Here is a 14,458-nt window from a genome sequence, read left to right as displayed (position 1 = left end):
TTAATCATTCTGTTTGTTCCAGTTTCCTTATATTTCTCCTATACGGTAGTGGGAGACCCAGAGCTAAGTGCAGTAATCTTGATATATTCGAATCCTCAAAAAGCGTGGGACAGACCACCATAGTCTTTTTTATTCTGGGTTGATTGCATTAGTGGTTTTGTTTTGTTTTGTTGTTTTTGCCAAGGTGGGGCGGGAGGGGTTGGGAAGCAGTGGCATCGCACTGGGTGTGTGGATCTTACTGTCACCTCAAACTGCAGGTCATGGTCACTTGTGCTAATGTTGGGTTCTCCCTTTCTCTCGTTCCTTACCACCTCTCCCAGATGTAGAACCCCAAATTAATCTATAGACAGCTGATGTCTGTCTGAATTGAAATGCTGTTATCCAGGATGTTATTTATCCCTCCAAAAGTCCAATGAGGCCCCTGTTTTTGTTTTTTTAATTAATTAATTTATTTTTGGCTGTGTTGGGTCTTGTTTCTGTGCAAGGGCTTTCTCCAGTTGTGGCGGGCAGGGGCCACTCTTCATCGCGGTGCGCGGGCCTCTCACTGTCGCGGCCCCTCCCGTTGCAGAGCACAGGCTCCAGACGTGCAGGCTCAGTAGTTGTGGCTCACGGGCCCAGTTGCTCCGCGGCATGTGGGATCCTCCCAGACCAGGGCTCGAACCCGTGTCCCCTGCATTGGCAGGCAGATTCTCAGCCACTGCGCCACCAGGGAAGCCCCGAGACCCCTGTTTTCATTCATGTCAGTGGTGAATTTACTGGTGAGGACAAGCCATAAGGACGAGCACTGCATTAAGCTGTTAACATCTTCCCTCCAGGTTGAAGTTGGAGGTCAGCTCCCAGCTCCGGGTTGAGGCCAGTCAGTTGGTCAGCACATACCTCTTGGTACAGTGGTTCAGTGCTTTCTGTAATGAGCCTAATCATAGAAGCATCCATCCATGTCTAGGCCGCATTTCTCAATCTTATTCATAAGCAGATCAAGAGAAACTTATCCGGTGCCTTTTAAGTACAGTTACACAGTGGTTACCTAATTTCCTTGATGCACTGGAACAGTAACTATGTCCAAGAGGGAAATTAGGTCAGTATAATTTGGCTAGACCACCATTCTCTGAACTTCCTCCCCTCTACCAGCCCTATACGAGAGCCACACCAGACCACGCAGGCCTCCCACGCAGTGTACCATGTATTCCCTCCCGATGGCTCGTACCATCCTCGTTCTGCCTAGTGAGACCAACCTCTTCTGCATTCAGGATCAAACTCCCGTTCCTCCCTCATAGTCCAGCTCTGGCATCATCTGTGGAGCTTCCCTGACCCTCCTTCCCTTCCTGGGAGAGTAGTTGCTTCCACTCTGTGCTGTGTGGTTCCTTGTACCCACCAATATCGGACCACTCGTCTTACCAGCTGGTGGGTGTCCGTTGCCTGTTCCACCTGAGCTTCCTGGCCTGTGAGTGCTGTCTTCATCTTTGTATCTCCAGCAGAGTACTTGGTCCCTGGTAGATGCTTCAAAAAGGAACCTGCTTGTTTGTTGTTCTGCTGAATGGTTGGTTTTCTGTGAACATTCTGGATCTCAGGGTTCACCGCCTCCTCTTCTGAGCCCTTGCCAAGCTGCCTTTAATGATCACGTCTAAAGTTTTGCTACAGATCTATGTGATGTTCTCCAGTGTGTAATTTGCACACTCCCTTCTCTATTTTGATGAAAATTAAAAAGTATTTGCCTCTTGTCAGGCTTTTGGCATTTTCCACATATTCAACAACTCCTGACCCGGCCAGTGATGTTTTAGAAATCTCATTTGCACGTTCTCTTCCTAGAGAGAACTTATGAAGTGATCTGTCTAGCCCAGAGTTGATTCTTCATTTAGAGTGTCTAGGAGATTTGATGAAACCTCTGTACTCACCTTAGGTAAAAGAGCACTGAAACCCACATTTGTTTAATTCTTCTCAGGTCTAATTTCATTTCCCTAGGCAAAGAATAATGGAGTAAGAGTTGATGAGGTCTCCAGTCATTTTGCCATCCATTGCCTTTGTCCCATTCAAGTGATAGACCACTGGCCTGTCCTTTATCATCACCTTGATTCAGGCATAACTTTTTAGTTCTTTGTTGCCATTAAGTTCTGTTTTCTGTTGCTTTGCTTCTGTGACACACATTTGTTTATCTGGGAGCGTTATCTCCTAGATGCTCCCCCTACATGTTTGTGGCAGACTTTTGTTCTATTTCTGTGTCTTTCTTCCCAGGTTTCTTGTTAAAAAGAGTATTCAAATTTCTGACCTTGGTTAACACTGATATTTGAATACCCTTTACGTGTTTAGATGACAGTATGGCTTTGAGAAAGACTGAACACCTGTCATATTTCAGTATAAGTCTAAGTATTTTCTAGGAGGAAATGTCTGCATAGAATGGTACATTTTGGTCTGTTCCTTATGTAGACAAATTTAGTGTGACCAAGCCTTAAAGCATGTTGTTGTCATTATTTCATTTGTATAATAGGAAACCTGTTGTTGGGAAAACAGTTGATGGACATCATGGGTGCTCTGGTGTTTTTCTAGTCCTCGCTGGTTATACCTGAATGAACAAGGAGCTGCAGTGTAGATGTGAAGCCAAAAAGCCACACTGGGCTGTGGGTCCACACTGGTTTGATGTAGTTAGGGAGTCTGGTAGCTCTGTCCTTAAATCCCTTCTAAGTGGTGTCATGGGGAGCATCAGACATTTGCTGGTGACACAGAAAATACTTTGTCTTCAACACAGCTCTTGTGAGGTGAGGATTTTGTATGTGCCGGTTTCTTTTTGTTTTTTGTTTTTTTGAATAATGAACTGAATGTAGGTTTAAATTGACCATTCTGATTTAAGATTACAAAATAATATTTAAATAGAAGATACATCTTGTGTTCCCTCATACACCATAAATGCAGGAGACTTGTAATTATGTAATACACCGTAAATGTAAAAACGTAACACACTGTAAATGCAGGAGACTCTTGTAATTCAGTGTTTGGACGAGTCTAGCGTTTATTGATGTGAGGAGAAAGTCAGCATTAAATGAAAAAGGGCTTTTAAGAAGCCCATTATAACCACTTATAATGGAAAATGTAGTTCCCATTAGAGACTGATTTAAAGGAGCTCTGGTTCTTCACTGAAGCATGAAGGCTGCTGGGTGGTGCGCTGTGCAAATCATTTTTATAGCATCCTTTGCTGATCTCTTTCTGGTTAATCTGTTGGTGTGCCTAGACCTGAAAGAACTGCATCTGTCTTGTTTAAGAAATGTATAAATTCCCAGAAATTTAAAAGAAACCAAAGATTTGGATATTTTTTTATTTATCAAATAGAAAATGGAAAAAGAGCTCTGCCAGTTCTAAACAGACACAGCAGCACCAGATGTCAGTTCTCGGATCATTTAATCTTTTCCTCTTGTACTTATTTTTGTCAATATTTTTCCACTGGAACCACATATTAGTTTCTGGCTCAGCTTGCAATATAAAAATTTTCCGATTAGACTGTTATGACTTCATTTTTATTCATGAGGGGAAATCTAATAAACAGAGATCATCACATATGGTGGCATGCAGGAGAGGAACTTTAAAATAAACCACCTGGCCCAGGGCAGGGCAGAAAGCCAGGGTTCTAATTCTATCTGGAGTTCCAGAGAGGCTGGCTTGAACCTACATTCTCCATTTCCAAATAATTGTTAATTTGGGAGGAATCCTTGGATTGATATCAGTTTGCCATATAATTGATCTTATCCCCAGGGCTGGATTAATTCCTTGCTTAGCTTTTATGTGGCTTTTCTGCCTAGTTCTGTGTTAGGTATTTAGGGAAGTATAAGGGAAGTATGAAACATGATGGTTTTTGACTTGGAGGAACTTTGGTTTGTTTGGGGTTGAGGAGGGTAAGTGAAGTGGCATTGTCACACAGCGTACGATTAAGTGTCCATAGGTGCCTCACAGTAAGTGATAAGTGACACGTGAAGTACGCTTACACGGCCAAGAGAGAAGGGCACACGAGTGGTCGGGGGAGCAGAATTGGGCCCTTGTGCTGGATCTGGTCAGAAGGAGTGTAGCAAGGTTACCTCAAGCTTGGGAAAAGAGTAAGGATTAAGGTATAGAGTTGGGGAGGAGCCCAGTGGGTTCAGGCCACATGTGAAATGGAGGTTAGGAGAGTTGGGTACTCGGCCACTGTCTTTTCTTTGTTACCACAGTTCTTGAATGAGTACTTCCCTCATTCATTGAGGCATGGCTTTCATCCCCACTACTCCACTGAGGCAGTCCTATTGGAGGTCTCTGACCCCCATCCTACTCATGGCCAGGTACATTTGTCCTAACCTGTAGAGTCTATGCCGAGGCGTTGGAGGCTGCTGATTCCAGACCACTCTTTCTAACTCATCTCCAAATGCTTTCTGGCTCCAAAGGTTATTGAAAGACATTGAAATGTACACCAAACTGGATTTAAATCTCTGCTCCACCAAGGCTGGTAATGTTGAACTAGGGAAATTAGTACCTCTCAGCCTCAGTTTAATGGAAGTAAGGATACCTAACTCATATTGTGGGTGTAAGGATTAAAAGAGAGAACATGGGGATAATACGTTGAAATAGTGACTTAACAGAAGGTAGGCATCGTGGTTGGTTTTCTTTCTCTGCCCGGTAGCTACTCTGCCCATCTTGCCCTTTTCATGCCCATACTTATGCTCAGGTATTCCCTCTTTCTGGAATGCCATCTCTTTTTCCTCTCTACTTATTGAAATCCTCACCACCCTAGAAGGTTTACTTTGTCACCTCAATCAAAATTGAACTTTGTGTCTTCTGGTTTCTTAGTGTTATTGTTCGGACAGCTCCAGGTTACTAACTCCACATTTTATTGTGGAGTTAGTTTAACCAATTGTATCCCATTGACTTGACACTCATCTTAATTTCCCTACTGGTTGGTAAATCCCTTGAGGGCCCCACCATGTCAAAGCCATGGAGATAAAGCAGTAAGAGTTGAAACTGTGTCATCCATTGTTTCCATACAGGACCCTGTGCATAGTTGTCATACCTGCAGGGTGTTATCGTACTGTTTTTTTTCCCCTTAACTACAGCCATATGTTGATAATTTCTAAATCTTTTTCTCTAGCCCTCACTGCACTCCTGTGCTTTACATGAAATCAAACATCTGGTGAATGTTTCCAGTTGACTATCCCATGAGCACTCAAAGGCAGCATGTCCAAAACTGATCTTTCATCTGTTTCTGCCCCCTCCCTCCAAATGCATGCCACTTCCTGTAGATTGTATCATATCCATAGTTTCACAGTCTACCCAGTCCCTGAAGCAGAAACTTGGAAAGCATTTATCATTCCTTTCTGTCCCATGTTGTCTACATGGAATGAGTCACCAAATCTGAACTCATTTGCCTCCTAAATATTTTCTGAACTTGTGCCCCCTCCTTCTGTGTCAAATACTGCTGGCCGAAGTGTGGGCCCTCCTCTCTCTACTAGTTTTACTGTAATATCTTTCTAGTGCATCTGTTTTCCCCGTTCTCGATCCTCTCAAGTCCATCCTCTGTGATCTGTATGTGTTACACTCCCTCCTCCCCTTTGGTGATGTCTGCCGGGAGTGGTGCCCTTGGGCCAGCATGATCACTTAGTGACACAGGTGCCGACATAGGTGCAGGGAAGGGGGTGGCAGCACATAACGCATAGCTAGGATCAAGTTCAAACTCTTCAGCATGACATGAAAGGTCTTCATGACCCTAATCTTGCCTGTGTCTTCATCCTCATCTCCCACTGTTGCCCTGCTTCACATTTGATCCTGGAGCAACAGAGAAATATTGTGTCTCCTTGCTTTTATTCAAGCTGGACTTGCTTCCTGTACCGTTTAACCAGGAACCCATACTCATCCTTGAGATCTTGGTGTATGTGGGGATTGCGGTGGGGTGGGCCCTGCATAAGGCTAAGTGTTCTTCCTCTAGGCCCTGTGCCTTCTTCATAGTGATTTGTATCCCATTGACCTGAAATCCTAAGTGTCTCCCTTGCAAGATAATAAATTTCATTAGGCCAAATATCATGTTTTATTTATCTTTGGTCTCTGATACTTATCACAGTACCTTCCCTGTAATATATATTGTGAATTAAATTGTTTACGGAGTTGAGATGGATTAATAAATTCTTTGCTTTTACTTTGAGACTCATTCAGGGTGAGAAGACAGATTTTAGGAAAGGTTAATGCTGTACAGTTTAGATTAGTGAACCAGGCAGTAAGTAGATATTGGGAAATTTTGAGCAGGGGCATGGCATGATGAAAGTGATATTTAAGGAAGATGGATCTGGAGACAACCTCTTATTACAGGTTTAAATTAGGTTGCTTCTGGGAAACTTAGGTGAGGGTTGCAGGGGTGGGAAGGAAGGAGTGGCAGAGAGAAGCATATAAAGCCATTCTGAAGAATAGCTTCCTGAGGCTTTGTACTTTCATTTCCACATTTGCTTAAGTGGGACGTACTCGCTGGCATGTTTCCGAAGTAAAATAGAGCACTGATTTGTTTTTAAAAAAAGAACATTCTTGTAAAACACCTAAGTGATCCATTTTTCCTCATTCTGTATGAGACATATTTGTCATTAACGGCTTCAAAGGAGTGATCATAAATTCAGAAATTTAAAAAAAATTAGCTTCTGCATAGCTAGCCTAAAGCCTTCTCAAGTCAGTGGTTTTTGTTTTAGCACGTTTTGAAATAATTGCTAATTATGAGCAAAATACTTCAGGTTATTTTTCCAGCCACTTTTTATTTTATAGTTTAACTCTTCCATTCTAACTGTAGTTTCCTGCCCCCCTCCCCTTCCCGCGGGGGCATTTGTATTTCATATATGACTCATGGTGACTATGCTTACTGGTTAAAGTTTAAGCTTCCATTTGTTGGGACCATGTAGCTCCACCCTGCTTCATTCTTCATATTGCCGTTATAAACTTCTTAATTTACAGTCACTTTGTTATTTTTTTTCAGGGTGATGACTCATTGATTAAAAAGGAATTTTTCAAATATTTTGCACTTTTGATTGCATATTATGGATACCAAGGAAGAGAAGAAGGAACGGAAACAAAGTTATTTTGCTCGGTAAGCATTCATTTTGCAAATTTATATCAGAACTTAAAAAATGTTTGAGGGGACTTTGTTCTTAAAGTATTACTTGGCGTTTTGTGATTTGTGACTGTTCATAAACAGAGCAGGTAACCAGTAGAAGTTAAATGCACTTTGTTTCATCCTTTTTCTTATTTACACTAGAGAAGTAACATTTGATTGGTTCTTCTCTTTCTGTCCTTGACAGTTCTCTCAGGCCAGTACTGCTCAGGGAATTTAACATTCTATATGCATTGCACTGCAGATTGCTCAGAATCCTGTGTTTAACAACCTACATTGAATTTTAAATCCTAAGTACTTAGTTCCTGCTGCTCTGTAGCTTAATTAGTTGAGTTATAACTAAAAATCTATGACATATTTAAAGCTTATTACTTTGTGGGGTGTCTATTACTAAAAAGTACTTTTGTAGGTAAATGGAATGGATGAAATTGTATCATTGTAGTACCTGTCATTTTTAAAGCTTGAACTCGTCCAACATATGTACATGTGTTAGTATCTGAATAGGAGTAATCTACTATATTATTGGTTACTATTTACAGATTTAAACATCTGTATGGCAGCCACTCACTAATCATAATAACATGAATGGTTCATTAAAACATTTATAAATCATTTTGATGGCTGGAATGTTTTCAAACTCAGTGTGAGAACATAGGCTTAAAATGATCATTATGGTCTCCTAAATTGAAATACTTCTTAAGAACTAATTCAGCCTCACCACATCCCCAGCCCCAATATTCTTGTTAAAGATGCACTTCCTGTTTTCCAAATGTAAGTCTTGGAAACTGAAAAACAAAGTTTTTCTTTGATGTTTTTATTCAGAAATTAAGCTAGGTTTTAGATTGTTAAGGAGCTACTGTGTGCCAAGTACTTTACTTATTATTTCATTTATCTTCACAATAAACTTGTGAAATAGGTTTTCTCCCTGTTTTATTAATGAGATAACTCAGAAAGTCAGTATTTTGTCCGTTTCATGTAGTGTAAGAGTCAGTATTCAAATATAGGGTTGTATCCAAAGGACATGTTTCACTTAGTAATAGTAAACCATGAATAAGAATTTTTGGAAAACAAGAGTTATACTATTAATTTTAGTGAATTATTTTTTCCTATTAGGACCCCAGAGAGTAGCAAGATTGTTTGGGGAAGGAAGAAATCAGGCATCTAATGGGTGAACCATTGAAAGATAGGACACTTAGAATAAACAAGAACTAAATGTTTAATTCTGAGATAATTGTAGATTCACATGTAGTTGTAAGAAATAATACAGAGATATCTTATACCTTTCATCTAGTTTCCCACCTTACATAACTATTGTATAATAAATATCACAAGGAAATTGACATTGATACAGTCCATTAACCTTATTCAGATTTCACCAGGGTTTACAAGCACTGAAGCACTCATTTGTGCATGGGTGTGTGTGTGTGTGTGTGTGTATTTAGTTCTGTTCAGTTTTATTATGTGTAGATTTGTGTGGCCACCATCACAATCAAGATACAGAACAATTCCATCAAAAATATCCCATGTGCTACCCTTTTGTAGCCATATTCACCTTCTTCCTTCTGCCCATCACTCCTGACAACCACTAATCTGTTTTCCATCTCTATAATTTGTCAGTTCAAAAATATTATATGAATGGAATCATACGGTATCTCATGTTTTGAGATTTTTTTTCACTTCGTTCAATTCCCTTGATATCTTAGTCTATTCGGACTGCTGTAACAAAATACCACAGACTGAGTGGCTTACAAACAACAGAAATTATTTCTCGCAGTTCTAGGGGCTGGGAGTCCAAGACCAGGGAGCCATCATGGTCAGGCTTTATGTCTGGTGAGAGCCCCCTTCCTGGTTCATCAAAGGCCACCTTCTCACTGTAACTTCACGTGGTGAAAGCGGCAAGGAGCTTTCTCAGGCCTCTTTTATAAGTGCACTAATTCCATGTATGAGAGTTCTGCCCCTCATAACCTAATCACCTCCCAAAGACATCCATCTCCTAATACCATCACATTGGGCATTAGGTTTCAGCATATGAATTTTGGGGGTACACAAACATTCAGATCATAGCACTTGAGATCTGCCCAAGATGTTGTATGTATCAACAGTTTGTTCCTTTTTATTGCTGAGTAGTATTCCATGTTATGGATGTATCACAATTTTTTAACCCTTCACCCATTGAAGGACATTTGGGTTGTTTCTAGTTTGGGACTGTTACAAATAAAGCTAGGATCATTTGTGTAAAGATTTTTTTGTGAGTGTCAGTTTTAATTTATCTGGGATAAAGGCTCAATGGAATGGCTGAGTCGAATGATAAGTACATGTTTAATTTTATAAGAAACTGCTGGACTCTTTTCCAGAGTGGCTATACCATTTTCTACTCCTTCCCATCTGCAATGTATAAATGATCCAGTTTCTTGGCACCCTCATCAGCATTTGGTATTGTCACTCTTTTTTATTTTAACCATACTGAGAGGTGTATGGTGATATCTCATTGTAGTTTTAATTTGCATTGCTTTAATGACTAATGAGGTTCAACATCTTTTCATGTGCTTATTAGCCATCTGTCCATCTTCTTCAGCACAATATCTTTTCATGTGTTTTGTCTGTGTTCTAACTGGATTGTTTTCTTACTGTTCAGTGTTGCGAGTTCTTTATACATTCTAGATACTAGTCCTTTGATATGCGGTTTGCCAGTATTTTCTTTCAGTGTGTAGCTTTTCTTTTCAACTTGCTAAAACAGTCTTTTGCAAAGCAAAAGTTTTAAATTTTAATTTTAATGATTCGATTTATTACTTTTTCATTTTATGCATTGTGCTTTTGGCGTCAAGTCTAACGACTCTTTGCCTAGCCCTAGGTCCTGAAGATTTTCTTTCATTTTTTCTAAATATTTTATAGTATTATGTTTCATACTTAAGTTGGTGATCCATCTTGAGTTAATTTTTATATAAGATGTGAATTTAGGTCAAGATTCTCTCTTTTTTTGCCTAGGGATGCCTCTATATAGTGATTTCAAAGGCTGTAGTGCCTTCTCAGTTTGCTTCCAAACTGATTCTAACGGTAAAGGTGACTGTGGTTCACGAACAACCTGCTCATGGCTAACCATGTCTTGCTCCTAAGATGTAGAGTGAGGGGAGCCCCTTAAACTGAGAATGCAAGATGAAACTTCTGGAAGAACAGCATACTTTTTTCAACTCAGAAATACAAAATTTAATTGTCATGCTTGCCTTGACCTCTTGTGAAAAGTATTCTAGCAGTGAAAAAGAAAAACATATCCAAAAATGGAGAGTGATCCTAGGAGCATAGGGATAGCAGGACAAGGCCAATAGTCAGTGGTACCATTAAAATAGAAAATCACCGTGACTAGTTACTAGGAAACGAGAGAGAGAGAGAAAAAAGATAAACCTGCAGTTTAGCTACTGTAATGCAGTTGCAGCCCCAAATGGTCAAGCTATTAAAAGCAAAAAGCAAACAAACACTCCAAAAACTTTATTATCAGAAAAGAGGCAGCCAAAGTTATGAATCTTTTCAACTACCTCTGACTAAACTGTGGAATTCCATAAAGTGGAATCACCAACTGGACCGGCCTGAAAGCTGGTTTCTGACAACCTAGGGCAGTTTGCTCTGGAGTGTGTGTATACGGGCCCTCCAAGCAAGATCTCTAGGGAGGAATATAAAGAGTCAAGCCAAGGGTGCAGCCATACCACCTTACGCAAATCTCTGCTAGTGTGCAGAGGAGAGCAAAAGGAAGATTTGCCCTGGTTTCTGCCTGCTACCACAATATGTATCAGAAATCCTAAAAATTGCTTTTAACCCCCCATCCCTTTACCCTTCTGAGTATTTAAATAGTCTCTGTTTTCTTGGTGCACTATTTCACCCTGTGGTTTCATAAACATTGTATGATTGTACGTAGTAAATAATCCTTTACCTACCCCCTTTGTTGATGGTTCTCTCTCTCTCTCTCTCTCTCTGAAGTTAACATCAAAGCAAAGTTTAAAAGGCCCCATTTTAATAATTTTGGATTGAAATTAGTGATTCGAGGATCACCCAATACTTTCTTTCTTATAATTTATCTTGAAATATGCCTGTGTAGATCTACATGGACATGTGAGTCAGCATCACTACTAGATAAATCTATTCTGGATAAGCCCTATGGAGTTTTCAGGATCTCCTGGCTCTGCCCCACCTGGTTTTCACCATCTTCAGTGTTTTGTACCAGTTGTTTATTACAGATCAAATGATTCATGAGACACTTTTCCATGCTTTTGCAAATAATTTGTATATACAAAATTAGTATATTATATATGTGTGTATTAATTCCTTGATACTTGACAAGTCTTGAAACCAAATGAAAAACGGAATTATTAAAGCAAATTGTACTTTCTGTACTGTCCTCTGGAGTGATCGTTATTCATTATGGCCCCTGCTCCCTCTTTCTTCCCTTGTAGTTAGAATGCAGGTATTTTTTTTTTCAGAAGTGCTACAAGGGCTCCCTTCTTCCACACTCATTTTGACATTATTTGGCTTTTGCAGAATTTAGTACCCTTGTAGTGATTTTTGTGTGGGTCCCTTTGTGCTCTTTATATATATGTTTCATCCCCAAATATGATTTGACTGCTGTGGAAATTTAGACTCAAGGGGTTTGAATAACTTCACTGAGATTACACAGCAGGTGGGTGAGGCAGCATTTGTGCCCAACTCTGTCCTTCTCCATCCAGAGCTTATGCTCTGAATGCTGCCCAGGGCTCCGTGGCAGCTCAGTGGCAGGATGGCGCCCATAGAACACAGGTTACCTGACCTCGTGCTGCTCACATCGTGGGTTGAGTAGATTTCTGTGGGCAGTCCTGGTGGCAGCTTAACATTGATTTATACCACTGTAAATTAATGTGCAGAAATGCATCCTGGATTCCAAAGATCTAAGTTATAAGTGACCTTTTCTAAAAACAACTTGTTTATAACTTGAAGACATCCCATAATCCATGTCTTATATACTTTATCCATCCGTAATATGGTTAATGTCAGACTGTTAACCAACCAAGGCAATAGGAAACACGCAGTCTGTATACCCCACCTGTGTAAGTCAGTGGTTTGCATTACAGTGATCCACTTTACACCCTAGGATTGCATCTTGTCTAAAAAGAGTAGCTGCCCATAATAGAAATGAATGCAGAGATAACATTTGGACAGAAAATCTCAGCTTGCCCTCTTGGTCAAGTCCAGAGTCTAAGATCCAGCAGAAGGCGTCACCTGGATGTGCCTGGCCGGTTGATCTGCAGCACTGCTGAGGACAACAGGGAGTGCTCCCAGCTCCAGCCCCATGGAGGCAGTCTTTGAACCTTAGGGGAAGAGCCGTCTCTTTGTGGTACAGCTGGGCTAAGAATGCATATACCACGTGGGAGGAGTGGTGTGGTGTGAACTCTTGCCCTTCCTTTAATAAACAGTCTCTAATTGTTTTTTCCTGCTAGCCAGGGACCATTAGAGAAGAAACTTAGTATGTCCCAGATTTGAGGAAAAACCCTATTACTACCAGTTGTTGGATTCAGACATTGTCATATTGCAGAGTTTAATTGAGTTGGTATATGAAATGCAAATAGACCCGTTTTAAGTGCTTGGTACATGTTAACTCTATACCTTCTTAATATTTGGTTAATATCCTCTCAGTTTTACTACGCCTACTGATTCTAAAGTTAATAACAATAACACTTGTGGTGCTTTATAAAGTACTTTCATGTGCATTCCCTCACTTCAACCTCACCATGATCCTATGAGTAGATAGAATTGCAGATGATGAATCTGTAGTTTGTAAGGTTAAATAACTTGCCTCCAGTCACTTAGCCTTTAAATGGAGGGTCCGGCCCCTGAACCCCAGTCTGCTTTGTCTGTATCTCTGATTATTTTTCTTCATTCCATGTTGTATCAGTTTAAACAGCATTAAACATTAATTTTTACTTTGTCTGAGAGGGGGATTAGAACATATTCATAGCATCATAAGTAGGGGAAGTTGTATATGGATTTGGAAGTAAATGTTCTAGTTAACTTTATTGGAAACCATATCTGATTTCAGCTTCTAAGAACCACCCTAGAGGGCTGTTGGCGCTGTTAGAGACACATGCCTGTAGTGATCCATAGTCCTATCCAAGGACAGTCTTGTGTGTGACCTTCTGGGCCCCTATTTGCTGTTTATGTGTTTACAGTCATTCTCCCCTGAGATGGGCCATCTGGAGGGAAGGGACTCAGCAGTAGTTCAGTGTTCTTTCCTTGTGCCTTGTTAAGTACCGGTTGACATATAACAAGTGTTAAGTTTTTTTTTTTTTTTTTTTGTGGTACGCGGGACTTTCACTGCTGTGGCCTCTCCCGCTGCGGAGCACAGGCTCCGGATGCGCAGTTTCAGCGGCCATGGCTCACGGGCCCAGCCGCTCTGCGGCATGTGGGATCCTCCCGGACCGGGGCACGAACCCACGTCCCCTGCATAGACAGGCGGACTCTCAACCACTGTGCCACCAGGGAAGCCAACTGACAGATTGAGAATATTTAAAACAGCTTCTTTAATGTAGGATATAAATGGTTTGTGAGTCTTAATTTTTGTCACTATAAATTTTTCAGTATTCAGGAATTTTATTAATCTTAAAAAAATTGAGAATATTTTAAAACCATTTCCTGTGAAAAAGCTGTGTGTGCCTTATTTGAAAATATTACTAATTACCAAGTAAATGCTTGCCTGAGCTGTAATGTCTTTTAAGGCTTATGTTTCCTATTTTCTTGATTTGAATTCAGATCAAGTGGCTCTTAAGGGAATATTTACATATTGCTTGTCATTCATTACTGGGAAAAACAGCCATGGCCAAGTTTGACCGGCTAATGCTTTCAGGAAATCATTAACTTTTTTTTTTACAGATTAAAAAAAAGTGCATGTAAACATTTAGCCATTAACTGTTAGACTCATGCTTTTGGCTTCATTTTTAAAGAACAGGCAGAGTTACTTGATTTAATTCCATGGAGAAGACTGCTTTTCAAGCTGTAGGTTACCAACCCTTTGGGGCGTCATGAAATCAATTTAGTGGATAGGAACCAGCATTGTTTTAATGGAATGGAATAGGATAGATCAGTCTGGACTGAGCTAGACTGAATAGAAAATATCAGCATCTGTTGTATGTAGTCAGAATAAATAATATTTCATGAAAATTTTCTTTTAAATATTTATAAGGATGTTTATATTGAATCACAATTAAAAATTTATTTTTATTTTGGGCCATATTGGACAATGACTCATTGATTTAGAGGATTCTTTGGTGCTTAGTATACTGGCAGTGAGGTTATTTTTCCTCATGGAAAAACAAATTTCCTTGATCTAACACACATCAACCAACTGCT

The 14,458-nt window shown here is 40.1% G+C and overlaps 1 protein-coding gene across 5 annotated transcripts in view; it reads left to right on the top strand.

The window, feature by feature from the left end:
• Positions 1 to 14,458, top strand: part of NCOA7 (nuclear receptor coactivator 7) — a 153,650-nt gene that overhangs the window by 27,692 nt on the left and 111,500 nt on the right. For all 5 annotated transcript variants that reach the window (XM_024759024.1, XM_024759022.1, XM_024759026.1 and 2 more), the window contains one exon: positions 6,959 to 7,069. In XM_024759024.1, coding sequence (XP_024614792.1) covers positions 7,020 to 7,069 — 50 coding nt within the window. In that variant the 5' untranslated portion in view covers positions 6,959 to 7,019. The remainder of the gene's footprint in view (positions 1 to 6,958; positions 7,070 to 14,458) is intronic.

This window comes from Neophocaena asiaeorientalis, unplaced genomic scaffold (assembly GCF_003031525.2).
Source record: "Neophocaena asiaeorientalis asiaeorientalis breed wild unplaced genomic scaffold, Neophocaena_asiaeorientalis_V1.1 scaffold5, whole genome shotgun sequence".
Taxonomy (NCBI): Eukaryota; Metazoa; Chordata; class Mammalia; order Artiodactyla; family Phocoenidae; genus Neophocaena; species Neophocaena asiaeorientalis.
Note: the sequence above shows the minus strand (reverse complement) of the source record. Positions and strands in the feature narration are given on the sequence as shown.